This window comes from Hibiscus syriacus, unplaced genomic scaffold, assembly GCF_006381635.1.
Source record: "Hibiscus syriacus cultivar Baekdansim isolate YM2019G1 unplaced genomic scaffold, ASM638163v2 tig00112107_pilon, whole genome shotgun sequence".
Lineage (NCBI taxonomy): Eukaryota > Viridiplantae > Streptophyta > Magnoliopsida > Malvales > Malvaceae > Hibiscus > Hibiscus syriacus.
Genome location: NW_024063254.1, coordinates 278058 through 302286, shown reverse-complemented (window position 1 = coordinate 302286; position 24229 = coordinate 278058). Strand labels below are relative to the sequence as shown.

At 35.3% G+C, this 24229-nt stretch overlaps 1 protein-coding gene and 5 pseudogenes across 1 annotated transcript; 1 reads left to right on the top strand and 5 right to left on the bottom strand.

Moving 5' to 3' along the window:
• Nucleotides 1-88: 88 nt before the first annotated feature.
• On the bottom strand, nucleotides 89-841 carry LOC120174494 (annotated as a pseudogene).
• A 2538-nt stretch (nucleotides 842-3379) lies between these two features.
• Nucleotides 3380-6924, bottom strand: LOC120174474 (annotated as a pseudogene).
• Nucleotides 6855-7901, bottom strand: LOC120174493 (classical arabinogalactan protein 9-like). The gene has a single exon (XM_039181315.1). It carries the CDS (start codon nucleotides 7282-7284, stop codon nucleotides 6943-6945), a length of 342 nt encoding a protein of 113 aa, XP_039037246.1. The 5' UTR covers nucleotides 7285-7901; the 3' UTR covers nucleotides 6855-6942.
• Nucleotides 7902-10829: 2928 nt separating this feature from the next.
• LOC120174495 lies at nucleotides 10830-12465 on the bottom strand (annotated as a pseudogene).
• A 1145-nt stretch (nucleotides 12466-13610) lies between these two features.
• LOC120174473 lies at nucleotides 13611-16295 on the bottom strand (annotated as a pseudogene).
• Nucleotides 16296-20110: 3815 nt separating this feature from the next.
• Nucleotides 20111-24031, top strand: LOC120174497 (annotated as a pseudogene).
• Nucleotides 24032-24229: the final 198 nt, after the last annotated feature.

The following is a 24229-nucleotide window of genomic DNA, read 5'->3' as shown; positions in this document are numbered from 1 at the left end:
TGCTGTTTGTATTATGTTCGAAATATTTTTGTGAAATAAAGAGAATTTCTCGTACTAATTGTCGTAGTTCAACATTTGACCTCAAATGAAACATAATTTCATTCAAATTAAAAACACAAATGATCGAGGGGACAACAGATGAAATAAAATAATTGAATCGAAATTATATTTATTATCGAACTATGTTAATTCCAATTTCTGATAAAATATTCACATGCTACATAAACATCAACAACACCCAACTAACCGTAGGAATTAGTTAACTGAATGCTTGAGTTTAAGCCCAAGAAAATCGGCAGCCGATCTGGCCATGATATTTGCGAACTCATTGAAACTCAATACGCCATCCCCATTCGAATCGGCCTCTCTCATCATCTCGGAAAGTTCACGGAACGTCAACGGATGGCCCAATTTAGCCATGGTTCCCGCAAGCTCAGCCGCCGTGATAGACCCATTCCCGTCCCGATCGAATGCTTTGAAAGCTCCGACAACTGAGCCTGGTTGATCAAGATCTGGTGCGTGAGATCCGGCATGATGACACCCACCAGTTCTTCGAACTCCACCAAACCATTGCCGTTGGCATCCATGTCGGCTAGCAAAGTGTGGATCTGATCGCCGCTAGGCTTGAGACCCAAGGAGCGCAAGAGAGCCGCCAGCTCGAGCTGGGTGAGGCTGCCGTCGGAATCCATGTCAAAGCGGGTGAATATGTCTTTCAGTTGCTTCAGTTGGTCTCCCGATTGGACACAGCTACTAGTCTTCATCGCCATATCGAAGAATAACAAGAAGAAGAAGATGAATATAGAAAGAGATTAAAGAAAGATTCTTCATAAATTCAATTGAAATGAGATGTAGTTTTGGTTGAGAGATTCTTTAAAGATGTGGGGTTTACCGTGTTGGGAAGGAATCATTCAACACAACGAACACCGCGTTTTGCCGTTTGACTAATAACAATTAGGGTTAATTCTGTCTCCCATCCTTAGACTTTGAGATAAATATTGGATCGATTCATAAAATTTCAAAATGTTATCGGTATCATTCTATTCAAAATATATATTAGCATTTTTGTTATTTTATTTTTTAACCTTATTATTATTTTATGAGTAAATACAAAGAAAATGGATAATATTTTATATTAGTTGGTATACATTTTATTTACATTAATTTAATTTTATAAATGAAAAATTAGAACAAAAATAAAAATAAAAACACAAATACATTTTATGATATGTCATACTGAGAGTATGGGAGTAATGCCATATGGCATAAACTTAGTCTCATATCATACTAAAAAGAATTTTTTTTAAGTTCATGAGCTAATATGGCCCAAAATAAAATTTAGGGACTAAATTTAAAAAATATTAAATTCAGTGACTAAAATTTATTTATTCTATATATTTTTATCTCGAAAGAAAAACATAGAATTTGTCATAATAATGTCCGAGTGAGATTCGGTTGTTTCAACCTAACATATCTTCAAATAATGGAGGTTGAAGATATATACAGAATATATATTGGCATCATGTCTTGTTGTATAAGATAAATTGGTTTGGAGCAATAATAGGAAGCTAGTATTTAAGGATGAAATGCAGAATTTTATATTAGAATATACGAATTTAAGAATTTATATTAAAAAATTTACGGGAGATGTAAAATTAAAATTTTAGATTCTATTAAATTAAATTGTTAATACAAAATAAAAAATAATATAAATCATATGAAAATTTAAATAGATATAACCATACATCCCATCACCGTATAGTCCATTCCTGCTGGCATTTAGCTGATGAAATCAAGGAAGACATGTCAAGTAACTCGACGCGTAAAAACTCAAATCTCTCATATTGGCTACACGATATGATGATGATGATGCAACAGCATCGTCTTGTGATCTCCCCCAAAGCTTCCAAATGCAAACTCTCCTTACGAGACAGCTCCTCAACACCTTCTCATGCATGCAACAATATCCAATCCCCTTCACCATCCCCAAAACCCCCTTCCCTTAATTCTACACTCATGCTCATCATGCAATTGCAACTCTTCCTCACTAACTGTACTTCATCTTGGAACAATCCACCCTTTACCATCTCAAGCTCAATCATGATCTTCCTTCCTCCTTTTGTTCGTCGTCCTCCCCCGATCAGATTCTTGGCGTATCGCTTGGTTTTCCGGATCAGTTTGTAAGGAAGTTTGAGGAAGACGAAGATGATGATCTGGAGAATCAAGCATTGGCTACAGCAACATATGACTACGCAGTCAGCGACGAGCGTGTTGCAGTCTTCCATCACTGATTCGATATTGTTATCGTCGGAGGTGGAAGGAGGCACAATAAGGGGAAGGAGATAAAATGGTTGCACTCGTACAAGCCATGTTGTTGTTGTTGTTAAGGAATAAGTTCCTTGTCCTGTTGGAAGGGCTGGTTAGGTTATTAGCAAAGGCAAAGCAAACGCAGAGATTTTTGCATATGCGGCAAGCGGTGAGGCAATTGCGTTTGCCCATTTATTTGCCCAACAAATACATTACACGCTAAGACAAGTATATATTTTATTGCATCATACGTACTTGAATTTTGATTTAGATTCTAAATTAGTCCGTAATCTTTAAAACCTTATAATTTGATAATTAAATTATTACTATTATATCGATCATGTCATTCAATGTTTATTATCTTCTTTTTTTTATTAACATTGCTTATCCTTTAACATATTAGATCCAAGTCCATGTAGTAGGCCAACGGAAAAGCCGTAACTTTTTTTTTTGGAGATAAAAATTGAATTATAAATTTTTGAACAGTCAGAATAAAATTTTATTACATAATTTTTCAAGGGACTAAATCAAAGTTTTACCATTTTTACGAGGTCCAATCTCTGATTTTGTTGCATCCTGGTCCTTCAATCTTTAGACAGATTCAATTATTCCATGCTCTCTCCCATGTAATTAATATTGTTTTCTATATACACAAAACAAGACATGCACATAATTACATGACATTTTTCTTTTTTGAGATAAAAATTGAATTATAAATTTTTGAACAGTCAGAATAAAATTTTATTACATAATTTTTCAAGGGACTAAATCAAAGTTTTACCATTTTGAGAGGCCCGATTTCACCTAAATCAGTTTTACCATTTACGAGGTCCAATCTGATTTTGTTGCATCCTGGTCCTTCAATCTTTAGACAGAATTATTCATGCTCTCTCCATGGAATTAATATTGTTTTCTATATACACAGAACAAGAAGACAAGACATGCACATAATTTACATGACAATGTCTGCTTCTTTTTCTAGCAAATTTGCATACAAGCTTTATTAAAGCTTTAAATTCGGTTGTAACAAAATTGGCATCAACCATTCAAAACACAAAAAGAATTGCAGTTAAACATGGCTGAATGGGGAGAACCAAAACAATTATAATAATATACATTAATGATATTTAAGGAAACTACATAACCCAGTACACCTTACAATATATTGGAGGGTTCTAAAACTGTCTCCACATCAAGGTGCTGTCCAAGGCCAACTTAGTATCTTTCAACCTAAGAACCAAACCTCCAGCAGCTATACTGATTTGAATTCGCACCCGTGCAGCTCCGCCTGCTCAGGCCAGCTCCGGTCAATTCATGTTTTATCATATTCTTCTTCAAACTACCCCTGCTGTTGCCATTTTCACTAAAATAATCTGTACTGTAATTTTGACTGCCGAAAGCCATCCTCCGAAACCATCTGATTCTTCGGATTGCTGTGCGGAGTTAAATACCTCACTTTCACCCACTTTCATTCCGTTGGTCAATCCGAGGTGGCTAAACTTTCAAACGCTCTCACAACTGAGGAAAATAATTCATGTAAGAAAGCGTCATGGTGACAGCAACGCCAACTCCATATCGTTCTAATGATCAGGCTATGATATGGGAAACACTACTAAAAGATCTTTATTACCTGTCCCATCCGTGGTCGTTTTGCAGCTGAATGCCGCACGCAAGATGTGGCAGCCTCGATCATCCGAAACATTTCACTTTCAACATAGTTCCACCAAGCTTTGGATCCGCTAAACCGTTGAACTCCTCACTATCCAGTGCATGACTCAGTAAAGGTCGGGCCTGAAGCATAAAGAGGAATTTATGAAAAGTTTCAGTTATTCCTTTCGGCATTCCATTCGCAGATGTCTTTTAATATTTTCCTTGTTCTCAGGTCTGTCACATGCATGCTTGTTTAGATGCATCAATATTTTCTTAACTGCGTTACTAGAGAAGTAACAACATTTGCCAAAATAGTTTGATTCATAGAAATTGAAGCATGACATTAATGAATGGTTAAATCAATAACTTACCCATTCAACTAGACTTTCATCACCAAGAGGTTGAGAAGCATCTACAGGCTTCCGTCCAGTAATTAGCTCCAAAAGCACGACTCCGAAAGAAAATACATCAGACTTTCAGTCAATTTACCACTTGATGCATATTCAGGGCCATGTATCTAAACAACCAATATAATATGGTCAATATGTGTCGTTAATAAGAAGCTATATACCTTAGACTACTATACATAAAATCAAGTAGGAAAGAAGAAAGCCTACCCAAAAGTTCCCATAACACGGGTTGTTACATGTGTATTTGCATCCAGAGCTAACTTGGCAAGTCCAAAGTCCGAAACCTGTAACATTGATTAGAAATAGGAACCGGGAGACCACTCATCAAGGAAACAACAGTTGAATGTTTACTTGAGATGAAACAGAGAAAAGAGAACCGTCCATTACCCGAGCTTCAAAGTTGTTATCTAAAAGAATGTTTGACGACTTGATATCCCTATGAATAATTCGAGGATCGCCTGAAATATGATTATCAAACAATCAAAACAAATTAATAGACCAATAAAATACTTCATGCATTGGGAAACACAAATAATAGATGGGGGAAAAGGAAATATTCTGCAAATCTTGAAGTGGCTAAATTCTGTATAGAAAGTTACTCATGTACTGCAAACGAATGAAGGATGGATGACTGATACTTTTTCTAAACTAGCTTAAACAATATATCTACATAAAAGAAAAATAACAGCGGTAATGAATTTGCCAATTTTTAACTTCCAGCTTGGAAAAAGCCAAGGAATAATAAAATCCTTCCCTTTTCCATTGTTCTTTTCATCAAACTACGTGGTAGGTCCTTGTACTATAGATGAAGAATAAATTGTTTTGTGACTTTCGTCTACTATAAAAATGAGCAATTTAATCCCTCTACATTAACTTTTAAAGCAAAGAAGTAAAGATTATCAAAAAAAAAAAGCAAAGAAGTAAATTTTAAATGACGTTAACTTGAAGGTTAAAAGAAACAAGTTTGTCATGTTGACATGGAAAAAAAAATTGGTCTCACTGTGTAATAAGTTCTGATTTGTGGCCAAACAAACATAACAACATCAAGATATGAGAATGCATTTCTCACAAAATTTTGAGAGATTTCACTAGGAAAGCAGACATTAGTCACTAATGCTAATATGCTATTCTGGACAACTAAAACTTCCAGTTTTTACGCGTTTGGCAGGTTAGAGTATCAAAGTGTTTATTCCTTGGCCATTGATATCCGGATGCTGATACTTACAGTCTTCATGGAGATAAGCTATCCCACGAGCAGCACCAGCGGCAATTTTAACACGTTTTGCCCAATCCAGAACAGGCATGCCTTCTCCTGTCAAAAGCCAGGAGTAACACAATCAGATTAGCAGTCCAATGCAGTGGGTCAATTATTCAAATCAAAGTTCAGTTATGGCCTTACCATGAAGATGGAAATAAAGGGTATTGTTAGGGACATAATCATATATGAGAAGTCTCCGATTCTCAGATATGCAGTAACCGACAAGTGAGACCAAATGGCGATGGTGTATACGACTAATAATTGCAACCTCAGCTTTAAATTCTCGTTCACCCTGTCCCCCACCGATTTTTAGCTGCTTTACAGCCACCTCTCTTCCATCCGGTAAGCACCCTTTATAAACAGCCCCAAATCCACCTTCACCCAAAAGATTATGGTATGAAAAACCATTCGTAGCCTCGGTTAATTCTTCATATGTAAACAATGACTTCGAATTGCCTAAACCGCTAGGTTCTGCCATCATCGGTGGTGAATGCACAAAGTCACTTCCGGAACTAGTTCCAATGAGAGGAGCTGAAGACTGTGTCTTGTATAGGATGAATCTATAAACATATAACATTGATCAAAACATGAGCTCCTATTACATGTAAATAAAAATTATCAACAATTCCTTAAACAACTGAATAAACAAATATGCAGCGATAAAAATCTACCTGATCTTGGGGAAGAGCCTAGTGGGGATGGCATTACATAACCACCAGTAAGTCGAGTATGGCTCTTTTCCTCTGTTTCCTCAAGCACCACCAGACAGTCAGCCCTATAAGGCCAAGCACTATGATCCCTACAGCTACTCCTATAGAAACTGTACCTCCAACACCAATGCCACCACTAGGGGAGCCCGAACTTTCGGGTGCACTTGGACCGGAAGCATTTACAGTTGGAGGCGGTGTCAAAACTCGAGGAGGAGGTGATGATCTTGATATAGGTGCTGGTGGAGATGAGCCTGAAGTAGAATTCGGGGGAGAAGGTGATGGTTGAGAACTGGGTGGTGTAAGCCTAGAGGGAGGAGGTGTTGGAGAAGGAGATATTGGAGATGGAGGAGGAGGAATTTGGCAGTTCTGTTGGTGGAGTTTGTGGTGGTGGTGAATTTGGTGGTACTGCTGGTGGAGATGGTGATGGTGGCGGTGAATTAATAGGTGGTGAAGATGGTGGGGGTCGCCGCGGTGGTGGTGGTGAAGTAACAGGTGGTTGAGTAGATGGTGTTGGTGGAGGTGAAGATGGAGATGGAGGTGAAGATGAATTTTGTGGTGGTGGAGGTGAAGACGGAGGTGGCCATGAAATTGTGGTTGTGGAGGTGATGGCCTAGGTGCATGGCGGAGGACTGAGTTTGGGGTTGATCGTGGTCGTGGTGCTGGCGGAGGGGAAGTGGATGGAACAGCTCGAGGAGGAGGGGGAGAGGTGGAACTGGGAGGAGGTGATATACGGTGGCCACTGGAGGCGGAGGGATGCGGGGAGAGGAGGTGGAGCGCTGGAAACATCTGGAGGTGGAGATTGAGGTTGAGATGGTGGTGGATTAGCAATAGTCGGAGGAGTAGTACTTGGGGAGGGAGGTGGAGTAAGTGGTGGTGGACTGGTGACAGAAGGTGGTGGCGACGCCGCATGAGGAGGAGAAGAAGACTGTGGAGGTTGTGATGGAGTAGCCATCAATTCAGTCACCAGATCAAATTGATGGTACACTAAGAATACCTATAAATTCTCACATATACCAACACACACAGTCTCATTAAAGAAAGAAAATTCCTCAAACGAAAGCTTCACATGATTCATCCAAAACAATAATTCGATCAAATTGAAAATCCCAAACCCCCCAACTTTTACTCCAATCACCAAATTTTACCAAACAAACTACCCTTGCTTCAAAACTAAGAAAACTCCCCATAGCCAACTGCTGATGACATGACTCCGCCACTTCACCACCACTTCTTGGTTGCTCAACTTATAAACCCAGCTCAGAAATCACTTGAAAAACAAAAACCAGATCCCAGAAAAATGCATCAAAGCAAAGCAGAGGAAATGCAAATCCCAAAACCCTTAGCTTAGCTTTCTATTTCAATAAACAACTGCTTACCGGGTCTCAATGTCGGTGGCGATAAATTTGTTCAAAGCTCGCCCATGACACAGGGACACGGATTGTGGGGTCACCAAGACAATCGTAAGTTGGAAAACCAGACCAATCCTATTGGTTACATAATTTAATCTGATTTAACATCAACTATTAATATGATGGTTGATTATTAGCAAGAAATTCAAATTTCATACGAATACTAGTATTAGTTTTATGGAGAAATGATTGCTGGGCCGATAAAGAAGAAGGAAGATTGCTGGAAACGTCAAGTCACCGGTGTGCATACGTCTTTCAAAATTAAAAAAAAAAACTACGGACTTTTTGTTTTTTCTTGCTTAGGCAACTAGCAGGAAAAGATTAAAATATTGATTATGCTAATAATAACAAATCAGTAATCAAAGATTTTATTAAAAAAGTGATGAAATCACGGTCGACTCTCGTAGTATTAATTAATCCTTCATTCCCAGTAAATTTGCGGCTCGATCACGTTTGCGTTGGAGCCCGCGTTTTGACAGTGATGCAATAATTAATTAATGTCCCAAATTTTATATACAATCATATAATTACAAAACAAATGTAAATATTATAGTTCAAACATAATTAATTACTGTCAAATACAATTAAAAAAACTAAATAATTAATATAAATTTGTAAATAATAAATTTAAACAGAATATAATATTAAAAATTCATATGTTATATTTAGAAAATTCAAACTTAAAATACAAAGCATTATTAAAGATCATATTTATAAGATAAATTACACGTTAGTATCCAAACTATTATTTTATTCCGTTTATAATATATTGTTTTAACATGAATTTATAATATCAATAATTAAAGAAAATATTATTTTCTTTAAAGTTCTTGAGTTTGATTAGTTATATTTATAGGGTGTGTTTTTAATAACTAAAAAATATATAAACATATTATCTTGTAATCATCGCAAACTATTCATAAAAATTATTCTTTTAGTAATTAAAAAAATCAAAATGGTCTTTAAATTGAAATAAAAATCTAGTCATTTGATCAACAAAATCAAGCATGGGTCGTTATAATACTAGTGTGACGGTTCACAACTATGATATGACAGTTTACGATACTGATGTAACAGTCCAAGGTGGATGATGATTTAATAAGGGGTTTAATTGATTTTTTGGTTGAGTTCGAAAATATATTTTTTTAAAAAAAATTGAGAGATTATTTATTTTAAAATAAATATAAAAAATTAAAAATAAAAATAAAAATAAAAAATAATTTTTTTTCACAAACTATAAAATGATATATAAAAAATGTATATTATACATAATTATACATGTAACATGTATACACAAAACAATTAAGTATATCCATATAGTCAAATTTATAAAATTAACATGCTTTAATTTAGTATACATACTAATCATTATTATAGATGTCATATAGTTTTATATTATACATATTAAACATTATTTCATTATTATGATCATATCATCAATACTTATACAAAGTATTCTTACAGAACTAATTGAGACTTACAAATTTTGTATCTAAATATAATTAGAAAATACCATAAGTTATTGATATTAATACACACGTCTAATCCAATTTTAAACAATTTTAAAAGTTATAGTCCTTACACTTATTTTAATAAATCAATATATAAACGTATTTATCTTAATTTGAGTTACTAAATTTATTTTATGAATAAATATAATATTATGAAATAATTAAATATTTCTATTAGTTTACTAATTCAAAAATAAATTTTATAAAAAAAGAATAATTTAAATTATGTTATTATTGTCAACTAGTTGTTCCGTGATTGATTTATTTTATTAAGAAAACTTCTATCATAAAGCTCGTCAATATAGATGTGAATGAAAGGCGAGGCGAGAAAGTGAGCAATTTGAGTTTTGGTGGAAAAAAAATTACATAATATTTATTTTCTAAAAAAGAGCAAACTACATGTTTAGTATTCTAATTGTTATTTTTTCCGTTTTAGTCAATCAACTATTTTTTTGGATCAACCTAACGTTATGTGTTGGTTTCATTTTGGCCGTCTATTGTTAAAAAATAACATAAATTTTAACGTTGTATCTTTTTTAATGATGACATCACATTATCTTATGGTGACCAAAATAGAGTTAAGTACAATTTGGAAAAAAATAGTTAATAACCAAAATAAAATAAAGTGATAGTTAGGTACTAAACTTGTAGTTTACCCCTAAAAAAACATGATCGAATCTAATGTAAGCTGAGAGTCAACCCATGAAATTCAAATATTAATGTGTTGCTGTCTTGCAGGTGTGGTTTAGGAGTTGGTGGAATAATATTTTTTCCAAATTAAGTATATTTTCAATTTGACCAAATTAATATGTTCATACGCCTACTTCAATTTCTATATACATAGCATAAGGCTATATATGTACACACACGTGTGTGTTTTATCTGGATCTGACGGATTTCGACTCGACCGAATTCAATTAGATTGATTTTTAATTTAAAATTTTACGTTTAGGTCAAATGTATGTTTTGACCTAAAAAATCAAATTAAATTTCGAATTAGGTGAGACCTTATTAAACCCCATATCAAGTCATGAGCATGTAAAAAAAAATCATTTTTGACTCGAAATCAAGTAATCTGTTTTTCTTTTTGTTGTACTCCTGGTTACGAAGGTTTTACCTTGATACCCGTGTCACACTTAATTTTGATAAGTGATTCTTTTATAATTTTTTTTCATACACAATAACTCAAATTCAAAATTTATTTAAATAATATTAAATTTTATTACTTAAACCAATCATCCTTAATAGTAATGCAAAAATTTAACCCGACTCGATTCATACTCATACCTAACTGTACTCACTTTGGGTTGGTGAAAGAGAAAACTTGCATGGGCTAGTGGGCCACACATATCACTTAATTATCTTAGGATTGCTTTTGGCAACCCGTAAGGAGAATCAATCCCAAACAAGTAAAAGTGTTGACAGAAACGTTTGTAAAGTGATTTTGCACCAAACTGAAAAGCTATTTTTTAAGCTTTTGGGTTTAGAAAGCTCGTTTACTAATTTTGACCGTCATAAAAGCATACCAATGTGATTTTTGAACATAAAATTGTATCACTTGTCAATGATTTATCATGCAAAGGAAACAAAGGAAGACCAATAAGCTAAAAAGTACCTTCAAGGTAGCATCTTGTTTGCGGAAACAAGAATCATGCAAGCGTCTTATAAACCTAATTCATCTTTACAAGACATCGTAGGCATGGATCGGATTCATCTGACTCAATCTCCACACACAAAAAGTTTTTCAACACAAGTGGCATCCAAACTTCAAAAGCCAATTCGACAATCATAACAAATCTTTAACGAACTCAAGGTTTAGTGTGTCTTTGACAATGAGAAAACCCAAGGAGTATCACAAACATGATCCCGGACGACATAATCCGCTGCTCCAGCTCCAGAGGAAGTTTCCGTCCGCCTCGGGCGGCTTCTAGAAGTACCAAGGCCAGCGAACCGCCGTCCAAAGCAGGTAAAGGAGAAGGTTAATGACTGCAAGATTAAGATTTAGGAGCTGCAAACTCATAGAGGCCATCCACAGTGGACCGTGCAACTTCAGCACCCACAGCAATGATGGCTACAGGGCCTGAGACTTTGCTTGCTGATTGTGAGAAATTCATGAAAGTCTGCTTCAAGCTATCCAAGACATTGTAAGTGAGACCCCAGAATTCCTTTCCGGTTAATCGAAGGCCTCCAAGATATTGTTCGGTCTCAATTTTTTTTTTATGTTTGGGTGATAACTGGACTCCAATTTTGCCTGTTCCATCAAAATTCTCATCTGGGACAACTCCAATTTCAAAATCCTGCTTTGCTCTCTCAACCTTCAGGACCACATTTCTTTGGGATTTTCTTATAATATCAACAACTTGAGAAACTACGCTCGTCCCCGTTTTCGGCAATTCGACACCGTTAATCGCAATGATAAAATCGCCGGGAAGAAGGCCGTCGCGGGAAGCAGCCGAAAAGGGTCTAACTTCAGGGACAAGCACACCGGAGAATGGCTCTTGCACCGGTAATCCAACAGACAAGACTTGAGTGAATATGATTGCGTAGGCGAAAATTATATTGGCTACGACACCGGCCGAAATGACGATGATCCTATCTAATATCGGCCTGTTCTTAAGCAAATTCTCATCGTCGTCGGGAATATCACTGTCCAGATCATTATCAGGGAACCCACGAATCCACCCAATGGGAAAGCTCTAAGAGAATATTCAACATCGTTGGCATTGAACTTTGCTAAATTGGACCGAAACCAACAGCGAATTTACTTACACGGATTCCCTGGAGAAGCAGCGAGGAAGTGACCGGTCTCGTGAACAACAATGATGGCAGTCAAGACGCCGGCAGCTTCCAACACGGATTCAACGTTGCCGAAATCTAGTCCGGGAAGAGCGCAGGACCTGAAATCAATCCTATTGGTAGAAGGACACAACAACTTGGTGTTGACTGAATAAGAAACAGAAGGATAAGGAGATTTAAAGAGATGAGTTCTGGGTTTTAATGGGAATTCCCAGTACGATGGTCTTGAACTGCATAAGCTGCTGGGGAAATAAGTAGAAGAAGAAGAAGAAGAATGAGAAGGTGGATAAGTAGAAGAAAGAGAAGAGAAGTGCATGAGCATGGCTCCGATCCTTGGGGGTGAAACGAGATTGAGGATTAAAGAAAATTGAAGAGAATATGGGGTTAGCAGAAAGAAGAAGAAAAAAGGAAAAATAATATCGTGTGTGGTGAAAAAGAAAGCAGAGGAGGATAATTCATATGTTGGGGGTCCTCCATCTGTGTGGCGGGAAATGCCCCACTGTTTTTCACCCAAAATGACACGTTATATCGATTTGCGTCACCTGTCAATATTATTATTGGGGTAAACTACCTATTTGGTCATCACTTATTATTTAATTTCTGTTTTAGACATTTTACTATTATTTTTTTAAAATCATATGCAACGTTATACTTAGTTTTGTTTTAGTAATTTATCATTAATTTTTAACGGTGATGTTGACATGACATTATCTTATCATGACATATGATCATCACCATTAATTTTTAACGATATATGACCAAAATAGAACTAAAACATAACGTTAATATGATTTTAAAAAATAATAATTTGATGATTAAAACAAAAATTAAGTAATAAATGGATTAGGAGATGTGAAGCCTAACAACAAACAGGGATAAATTTGAAAATCACTAAAGTACAAGAGTAATGAATTTTTAAGTTGTTATAATCATTAATATTTTTTAATATTTAAATTAATTAATTAATTTAAATATTAAAAAATTATAATGAAAATCATCTATGAATCTAACTTGCTTCATTCATAAAACCGTGATTTAACATTAGACTTTATTTATAAACCTAATGCCGTATCCTACTAAACTAACAACTAATTAGTCATGTCCCACAATATTTGTTTAAAAAATAATTGCATAAAAGGTTTTCAAATAATTTAAAATTTAAGTACAAGAGTAATGAAATTTTAAGTTGTTATAATCATTAATTTTGGTTTTAATTCATATTTTGAAGTTTAGAGACTCATTTAGGATATAGACAATGGTTTGAGAATGTTTTGGGGTTAACCCTTTGTAATATTTAAATTATACATATATTGAATCGACCATGTAGTTTAACACATAAAGGATATTGTTTATCTATTTTTCGGCCGATAGAGTTATGTTTTCTTCAATTATATATATATTACATCAGTTATTCGAATAATTTGAATTAAATGACTTTAACTTGAATTATTTATTTAATTTCAAAAATATAAATAAAATTTTAATTTAAAATCTACCAATTAATTGATATTTAAATCGAGTCGGATTTTACTGAATTTAGTAAAACAAAGTAAACAGGAAAGTTAGAGAAAAAGTCTTCGGCAATTGTTGCAGCACTGGTAACAGAATAGTATACAGATTATGCATTTTGACGACAGTAGAGTGACCCTGTTACCGATTTCCGTTTGGTGGTGTGGTCTCCGTGTCGCCCGACCGCAAAGAAGAGCATTCTTCGGGATTGGATACTCATCCCTCCACGAATTTGCGGCGGAGAATACACGGAGATAGAATTGTTGTCCTAGGTACTGCCGGCTCCAGTTCTCCGACCTTACGTTCCACATCCCCACGTTATCCACTGCCATGTAAACTGCGCTCCATGACTTTGGATACACCTGCAACTCTCAACTCTTATCAGTTTATGCAAAACAAATGCCAGTTATAGCTTTCAATTACATATACACATGCACACATGCATGCACGCATGCATACATACATATATGTTACTTTACCTGCACAGTGCAACGTGAAATTGTGTCTCTCAAGTTGTAAGCTAACCGGCTTGCAGGCGTCCATTGCCCCCTATCCATCCTGCAACATCCAAATTGTAAGGGAGATCATATATATAAGATGGTTTTTAGACATATTAGTTATATACCCCACACGAAGAAGTTGTACCGTCAATGTGCCATGATTGCACCGTGTCTTCCGGATTCTCGAAAACAATCTCGAGAAAACTTCTATGGTCAGCAGCCATGACAGAAGTTTGCAAGTAGGCACCACCTCCTGTTGGAGCATATGGAATGCTTCCAAGGGAAAATACTCCGGAGATGTTGAAATAGTCGGCGAGTTTAAGCGGGGTGTCAGCTGGGATGAATGAAACACTATTCACAGCATACCTCTGCTTGCCATCGATAATCGAAGCAGAGCTTGCGAGTCTGATCGTACGTGCGGTTTTGATTAGTCCATAGTGGTATGTACCTTGCGGATTAGGTCTCGGCCCACTAGCTGTGAGATTCTCCCTAATGTTGGTATATAGCACAAGTTAACTACATTAACGAGAGTATTCAACTAACTGTTGATAGGAAAAAGGAAACTAATTGAAACTGATGAGGCAATACCTGATGGATCGAGCTTGTTCGAGAGACCAATCAATTTGAGTAGTTGGCACTCCAGGAATAGGACCAGAAACGGATACTTCCGAGTTACTATAACGAAGAACTGCAGTTGTGGACCGCACCTGGGAAGTGAAACGGGTTGATGCCACAATGTAGTACTCTCGCGTCGGTTGATCGGCAGTAACCAACAGAGACAAGGATTGCCCCAAGTGAACATCAAGGGAATCATAAGTGTTCTGCAGTGTGTGAGTTCCTTCAACCTCTACTAACAGCAACTTGTGACCCTGAATTCTGAAATTGATGGATGTTGTAATCCCAACATTCGATATTCGAAACCTGTAGGTCTTGCCTGCTCACAAGCTCAGAGAATCACTCTATTGTTCCGACTAGGGGACTATGCGCACAAATCCCTACTAAAATACAGCTTACCTTGATCAACTGTGAATGTATACCCATTAGCACCACGACCATTAATAAGTAGGCCATCGGGGAACGGAAGATCATGTCCCTATCTAATATCGCTTTCAATTCCTGTAGTGTTCCAAGTTTAAAACCATGAAACCAAAGAAAGCAATGGAAATCAATATATAAACATAAAACATAAAAACATACAGTGGTTTTTGTTGTACCAGTCACCAGCCAAAATGGTGTAATCAGCAGCAGGAGGCGGGAAAGGAACGGGAATGACAGAGCGGCTATGAATCCTCAAGCCACCGTATCCCCCCGCGGCCTTATGTAAAGCGAGTGACGGGAAGTAAAAATAGCTTCCGATCTGATCCTTCACTTGAATAGTGTAGGTGAAGTTTCCCCCAGGAGGGATGGGGCAGTTGGTGCCATATACTCCATCCTGCCAAGAGTTTCTTCTTTGCTGCACGCCATTCCTGAATATTCAATCCGTAAATGTTACAAAATTCAATCAGATCATAATAGATGGTAGCCTAGGATGTGATAAGGAAACCAACCAAGAGATGAGGAAGGGTTGATCCAAGCTATTGAAAACATTAATGATCAAGTTCTCGTTGGTGACAGTTTCGAGTAGCGGTCCCGGAAATTGGCCATTTATCAATATCCCCTGCCATCAGATCACATTACATCAGATATAGTCATGAAAAAGGAACTTAACAATAATCAAAATACAAACATGAAAATGGAACCTGTTGTTTAACACCAAGAGGATAGATATCACCATACGTGACATTCCAAGTATAGAACCTGTATGGATCTTCACCATTGGTGCAGCAACTCACAAGCAGAATAACCAGCATGATAAAACAACATGTTTCCTCTTAGTTCTACTCCCCTTTTACAATCCCCATTTTGGATTTGTCCTTTACAGCAAGAAGTTGAGAAGAATGTTTGAGACAATGGGATTAATTGAAATTGGCCAAATCTGTGTGCGTTGAAGGCCTAGCACCTCTCTTTCAATTATCATTTTATTTATTATTATTATTTGGGGCTAAGTAATGAATCTTTTACTTTCGATGTCATATTTTATTTTCTCTTTTGCTGCTTTAGATTTAGAGATGGAGCTTTGTCGGGTGAGAATGGGGATAGATGGTAAAAGGAAAAGATATACTTGGCAGTCTAGTATAACCTTTTCTCTTTAGATTTGTCTTGAAGAAGAAGCCATTGAATGGGCAATTGGGTATGAGTTGAGGTGAGCTGTACTCGCTGCCGCAAGTAGAGCAGTATCTCAAAGAAGGATAAAAGGAAAAGGTTTCTCAGTCATCACAGGAGCTTTGTCGGTGAGAATGGGGATAGATGGTAAAAGGAAAAGATATACTTGGCAGTCTAGTATAACCTTTTCTCTTTAGATTTGTCTTGAAGAGAAGCCATGAATGGCAATTGGGTATGAGTTGAGGTGAGCTGTACTCGCTGCCGCAAGTAGAGCAGTATCTCAAAGAAGGATAAAAGGAAAAGAGGTTTCTCAGTCATCACAACTTTGCTTCATCTTTGGGGCAACAAAACCCCAGCTGAAGTGAAAGGCGAGAATAGGGATGGACTAAGACTTTATATTAAAGTGAATTTATAATATTTTAAAAAAAATAAAAATAAAAATAAAAATATATTATCAATAAAAAAATATAAAATATATAATAATTTAAAATTTTCATACAATTTCCACTCATGACTCATCACCATTCGACTGGTTTTAAACCTTGTGGATATGACCCATTCTACATGACGGGATAAGTTGACAAATGGTATTAGATCTTTCAAGATTCCTTGGAGAAAATGCCCAAACACTAAGGTGATATTAGTTCTTGTAATGTAAGATTACTAGTGGAAATGTAAGATTATTTGTGAGAATGTAAGATTACCAGGGAGTAGGATTACTGGGAATGTTATATTTTGTGTTTGGTTGGCTTTGCAAGAATGTAAGATTATCGTGTTTGGTTAAAGGAATAAAGATTATTGGAATGTATATTTGACCAAATTGTCCTTATTATACATTTGTTTTTTTAACAAGTTGGAAAATATTTATATATTTTCTTCAAAAAATTTAAATTCATAAAATTTATATAATTTTTTTTATAAAATTGAAAATATAAAAAGGTTTAATGAAAGGGTAAAATTTTATTTTAACATCTAAACTTCATATAAAATTTTAATTATATATTTTTTTATAAATCTAAAATAGTTTAAGGATAAATTTGTAATTTAACCTTCATAGAATTTTTATTATTTAATGACAGAAGAATGATATTTTTGAGAAAAAAAATTAAGGGCATTTTAGTCCAAAACACCGGTAATCCAACAATACCTAAGGAAATAGAGGTAATGACATTCCCGGTAATATACCTCAAAAATTTACTATTGATAATCTTATATTATCGAGAATAAAATTCTCAGACTAACCAAACGGAATAATGTGAATTTCATTCTCATGAAAATCTCACATTCTACCATGGATGTGTACATGCATAAATAGATGTATAGTATGGCATACTGATATGGGTAAGTTGTTTAGGACAATTGTCTTGGAAGATTTGTAATCACTGCTAATTGTCATTGATTTGCTTTCATATTTGGTTTGCGATGTTTTCAGCCCGCAGCTGACATACGAATAAGGTGCATTAATGAGCCGTTGAATGGTCAAGATAGAGATAATAAGGGATTATCATAGGATTTTATAGTAACGGTGTGAGTTTTTAAAAAGTTGTATTAAAAATTTAAAATTATAAAATGTCAGAGGTACGAAATTAATAATTGATATAAATAAAGAAAAAATCTAAATTATATAAAAATTTAAAATTATTAAAATTTTAGAAGGTGTAACTATTCCAAACCCCTAATCCATCCTCGAGGAGGATCAAAGTAAAACGATTCAAGCATATCATAGCAGCTCTTCAGATTAAAGGGTTCTTATCTCCGCGAATAGTGAAATTACACCACTATTCTTTGAGTTCCTTAGATTTTACAGTTTGGATTCAAAAGTTCACCTTATGTTCAATTTAGTCTCTATCTTACTAATATTAAAATGTAAAAAGATGAAGGAAAATGAAAACCGAGTAAACGAGCTTATAAACGAATTGATAAACAAACAAGCAAATGAGCTTGTTCGTGAACATAACGAACCAAACACACCTATGTTCGTGTTCGTTCGTTTCTTTAAATTTATAAACGAACATAAACGAACGGTTCACAAACAGTTCGTCGAATACTATGTTCATTTACCCCTACCATGGGAAAGAGCGGTTTGTGCATGATCCAGGTACGTTCTGTCATGAAATCGAGTTGGATAGCTCTTGAACTCTTGGTTTTGCATGCTCATGCTTTGGAAAGATTCTTATTATCTTGAAATAGAAATGTTTTAGTGCTTTTAATTTCTTAAATCTGCTTTAATTGTTCCATGCAGATGCACTTTATCGCTCAGATTTCTTCCATGGTCTTCTCTAGATGCTTATAAGATCTACCTGGAATGAGCTATCACCAAAGTGGCCAAAAGCATGTCCTTCATGGTTAAATACACCAGTTCAAATTTACGCAGTTGATCAATGAATTTTCCTTGATACTAAAGAAATACAAACACATTATTACTATCAGTTACTTGTGCTCACAACAGTCATCATGCATTCTTCTATTCTTGACCTCATTTCAGCTTCAATCTTCAAGCTTCGACTTCCAACATTCACCATGCTTCCTCCGTTTGCAACACATGTACTCCAGAAGAACACAAATAATGTTTAACCCTGCACGGTTAGTTGATTAAAGAAGTGTAACATATATAACTTGTCTCGAAAGCAACAAAGGAACGATGTTATTGCTGGCAAGGACTTGGTTATTATGTCAGTAACTTGTTCGTATGCAAGAACCTCATTCGCCAACTTCTTTTCAACAACTTTTACATGAACAAAATACAGATTCGGTTCCATATGTTTAAATCTTGAATGCATAATAGGATTAATTCAGACTAGGGGTGTGCAAATCCAGGTACCCGACACAAATCCGGGTCGGTGATTTCTAGACCCATGTCCCGACCCGGATGTTGTGGGTACGCGGTAATCGGGTACTCGGATTAATACGGGTATCTGGTACTCATTTTTTTTCATTTTTAAATTATTAATTTAAAAAATATATACACAAATTTAAATGTTTGAAACTTCGAATTACATACTCCAACATCCGAACATAAAATTTAAAAGTTCGAAATACAAAATCTAATAATTCATAATATAAATAATCCATTATATATATATATATAACCGGGTAATCGGGTAATCGGGTACCTGGAAAACTTTAATTTTATGATTCGGGCCCGACCCAACCGGGTAAATTTTTCAAAAAAATTACCCGGTTTTTTAGGTCTGACTCGACGGGTCGAATCAACTGGGTCGGATAATTTTACACACCCCTAATTGAGACATCAATTGCACTTATGTTTTCACACCATAGGACGAACTTCCCGTCAGGAACAATATATAAAGGTATCATATGTCATAATTTGAGTGGTTGATGGAATTTATTTAACGTTTATTACTGTAGATACACCTAAATGATAACATTAAAAACATTAGACACCTAAATTAACTAAAAAAAAGTTTAGATACCTAAATGAGAAAAGATGTATAGTGTAAACATTTTTTTATATTAAGCCTTAATAAAATTTAAGTTTTCTAAAAATAATTATAATTTTAAATTTTCATAAATAAAAATTTATGAACACGAGATATATCAAATTTTTAAATAAATAACAAATTTTATAACCATATTGACATATCAATTACTTAAAATAATAACAGATAAAATGTTAACTACCTACTTTGAATAAAATTATTTTATATATAAAAATGAATAAAAAATAATAATTTAAACATAATATTTACTTTTAAAAATACCCGAAAATCAAACAAAGTGGCATTTGGGGAAACAAAAGAGGAACCTACTACAAACCTATGTATATATAGTCTATAGAATCATGTGAAGTGTGTTAAATCACAGTGTCACACCAAAGCCGCTTCGCCTGCCAGAAACTCAGTAACCAGAAGTGAAAAAACTGATAGGACATAGCAAAGAAAACCCAGAAAGGAACATCGCAGAAGGGAGATCCCACAATGGCTTCGATGTTGGAACCTGGAAGCTCAACATCTAACATATATTTACCGGAAGAGTGGTCAGAGGCTGCTGATTCCATAGCCTATGATTCTGTAACTTCGCCTCCTCCTTTGTCTTTAATCTGTGGTGCCAAAAACTCCGGAAAAACTACTTTATCCCGTCATCTCCTTAACGTTCTTCTCCAAAGGTTAGGAGTTCAGGAGAGAATCATTGGTTTGTTTCTTTTTATTCTAATTTCTCCGAGTTTAATTTATTTGTTGTGAAAGGGATTATGACTTAATGTTTAAATATGCGCAGTTTTTAGCTGAAATAATTTTTTTGGTGGGTGTTATTGCTGGATGGTTTATGAATCTGCCCCTATTTTTATTTCATTTTTCTAGCTTTATTTGGAAGGCTAATTGTAGTTTTGGATTCCAGAAGGCAAATATATCCATTTGGTGATTTATTTGACTTGTTCAAGCTGTAGTCATACTGTCATAGAGGGGAAAATGTGTTCCTTGCTGTTTTGTTCTGTTAATGGACGGAAAAGCAGAGGTTTGGTAGCATTTGCATGTGAAACACACTAGTAGACAATAAATTGCGTTCCTTCTGAATTGAACTGGGTTCTTTTTTGAGAATTAACGGCTTCATTCTAACAATCTGTTCGGCATGTTCTTAGCAGGTATGTGAAAGTAGCTTATTTGGACACAGATGTTGGGCAGCCTGAGTTCACAGTTCCAGGTTTTGTGTCGCTTACTGTTGTCGACAAAATAACCCCAGGTTTTCAGCTTTCTTAACACTTTTCTTTTCTTCATGCCCTCTAAAGTTTTGTGTTAATCAATTTGTTCTTTTGTCGACTGACCGGAGGCTTTATTTTGGATGATAGATTTGGCAATTCCATGCTTGAAGACACCTGAGAGGTACTCTGCTTTGAACCTACTCTGTCAATTTTGATTTTTGTTGTGGACTTAGTATTTCAAGACTTGAACTTGATATCTATTTGTTGTTTCGTTGTAATAAGCACTAAAACTCTTTGGTGTGACTTTCTTTAAGGTGCTTTTACTTTGGTGATGTTTCATCAAAAAGAAACCCGACATCATACTTGAAATACATATGTGCTCTATACGATTACTATCGAGAGCAATACAGGTTTGACGAGAGTGAAAGTGCTGGTAGGACTGAATTGCCCCTTGTTGTCAATACCCCTGGCTGGGTGAAAGGTATGCTCTGATCTGCATCCAATTAATTACTAATGCCCTTGTTTTTGTGAACTTGTTATTATTACCAGTTCTTCTTTGGTTACAATTTTTAGATCTTCCTTTTTTATGCAAATGTAATTTACTACAACTATAATGGGAATATTTGTTATCTTGAATTTGTCAGGCATTGGTTACGAAATATTGGTGGATATGTTGAGATATTTCTCCTACTCATGTGGTTAAGATAACATATCTGCCGAGAGTAAGAATCTTCCATGTGGGGCATTCTGGTTAGATGGTGATTGTGATGGGATTGTTAATGTTATGGAGATCAAGTCTGCTCGCCGGGACTCCTTAATAGATCGTAAGTTTGTTTCCATCTTTAAGTTAACCTGTAAATTTTGATATCTTGAATCTTTGTAAGTTGAATTACTTCAATATGCATTTTAATGGCATTTGTTTGGTTGCTTAATAATGTGTCTCTTTTTCTATGTTTTGCTATTTTAATTAGTTCTGCGTATTTTCTGGAAAATATGATAATTCCTGGGATATGTGGCTTTGCTTCCTACATCTTACTTTAATTTGTATTTTTGTAGGGTGCTAGTACAAAAGGATGCCCGCCTTCTGCGAGATTTAAGGATTATTGCTTATTTCAGGCAATGCTTTCCTAGTGACATGCCTATTACTACAATCAAAGAACTTGCATATGCACTGGCTTCTCATTCTCCGTACGAAGTTCCAATATCAATTATCAAAATTAGACATCTTCATTGCCAGGTTACATACCAAAGATGGATTACAGTGGTTTTTTTGCTATAAAATTTCCTTGAAGAAAAAAATTGTAATCCTTTTTTCACTATCTGAGGCCAATTATCCGATAATAAATTTTTCTTCAATTACCCCTCAAATAATGCTTTGATGCTGTTTTGGAAGCTCTATTAATCTCTTATATGATTCAGTAGTCGAGGCTACTCATTTCTCTGTTAATTCTTTCCATTGCATGATGTTACAAGGAAGAACTCAGTGATGATCACGCTGCTAACATAAACCATTTGTAGCATCAGCATATCCCATACTTTCGTAATCTGAAAACCAAAAAAGGATTACCAGTAAACTCCTTGTATGATTGTTTTTTCTCTTTAATTCTAGGTTCCAAGCACTGAAACATACTACAGTTTGAATGCAACTATTGTTGGCTTGGCTGTTAGTTCGGAGGAGTCTGAAGATTTACCCTGGTGTGTTGGACTTGGTAGGTCATGGTTACACTGCCTTAGTTGATTGCTTTGTCACCTTGAACTTTGTTTTATGATATTGCTTTGAATCATCTTTTGGTTCATCAATTTTCCATTTTTTTATTGGAAAAGCTTGAGAAGCCTTTATAAACTATCCATGAGTTGTTAATTAATGGCATATAAGTTTATATTTTCATACTTTTTACCAACTAGGCAGCAACATATGCTGGTGATTGTGTCACAGAAATTCATTGTTGAATATTATGCAAAAATAGAAATTTCTTAAAAATGAAGGATGGTAACTGAGTATCATCTTTAAACTTGCTAAGAGTAAAGCATTCTATGATAGATAGGCTGGATGGCCTTGATAAATAAGAGTTAAGATCTTGTGGGGCTCAGCTAGGGTGAATATTAGTTTGAACTATTATAGGAAACTTCACTTTTTCTCCTTCTTTCTTGATCCCTTTATGATCCAGGAATTGTGCGAGGAATTGATACACTCAAAGGTGTACTTTATGTGATAACTCCTGTTCTGCCGAGCACTCTGGAGAAGGTCAATCTTTTCCTGCAGGGCTTTATTCAGATTCCTACTTGCTTGTTGCAGGTAATTTGAGCCCAAAACTGTAATATTTTCAAAGGCAAAATATTTGCTATTTCTTCTCGTTGCAACCCTCTCTCACTTCTCTTTTGAGGTGAATTAGCGTGATAGACTAAGATCAGAGTATATAGGAGTTAGGACGCATGCTTCTTATAACAAAAGACGGGGAGGAATAGTGGGAAGGGTGTGGAAGAGAAAGACCTCCACTCAGTTGTTCCTAAGAGGGAAATACAATTGTGCAAAAATTTGATAGGAGGCAGTCCTGCTGAATCGAGCAGTGGCTTTCTCAACTAAAATTCCGAAATTGCTGGTTTTAGATGTCTATGCAGTCTGTACATTCTTTTGCACTATATTATCATAAAAATATTCTAGTTCTTGCCTGATATGTACTTGCTAGTGGCTGAATATTGTCATAGTCGTCTCAATTCATTAATTTTATAACACATTGTATGGTTACAACTTTGATTCTTCTCTTAACAACTGGTCACATATTTATTCATAATTTTACAGGTTACGGGATGCCGATCACCTTATGTAACCTCAAACGTTTTGTCGGATAGGTTTTACTAAGCCTACAAATAATTTTCATCAGATATCTGTTATTGATGTTTATAGGCAGTGGCCAATAAACATTAGCTGCCTTCTGTATTTCATTTGGAAGTAACAGGGAGCCAACTCTCATAGTTTTTTTGGTCTTTTAAAAAATATATCCATGAATCCATAGAAACCGATGTAAAACTTATTGTTGGTTTAATGCAGTATTTTACTAGTCAATGTTATTGGTTTAATGTTTCAATTGAATTATCGAAACATGTTTAATGGTGATGTGAGATGGTACGAGCAATTAAAACCCAGACGTAAAAGCCTAGAAACATGGCTGAAAGACTAAGAATACACCAAAAGACTTGAAAAAAATGGGAAGTTTTCATAATTATATATGCTTTCAATGGAGCTTAATTTGGTGATATTTATACCCCATTTTTTTATAGCAATAATGGATGGTTTCCATTCCTTGAGCAAATT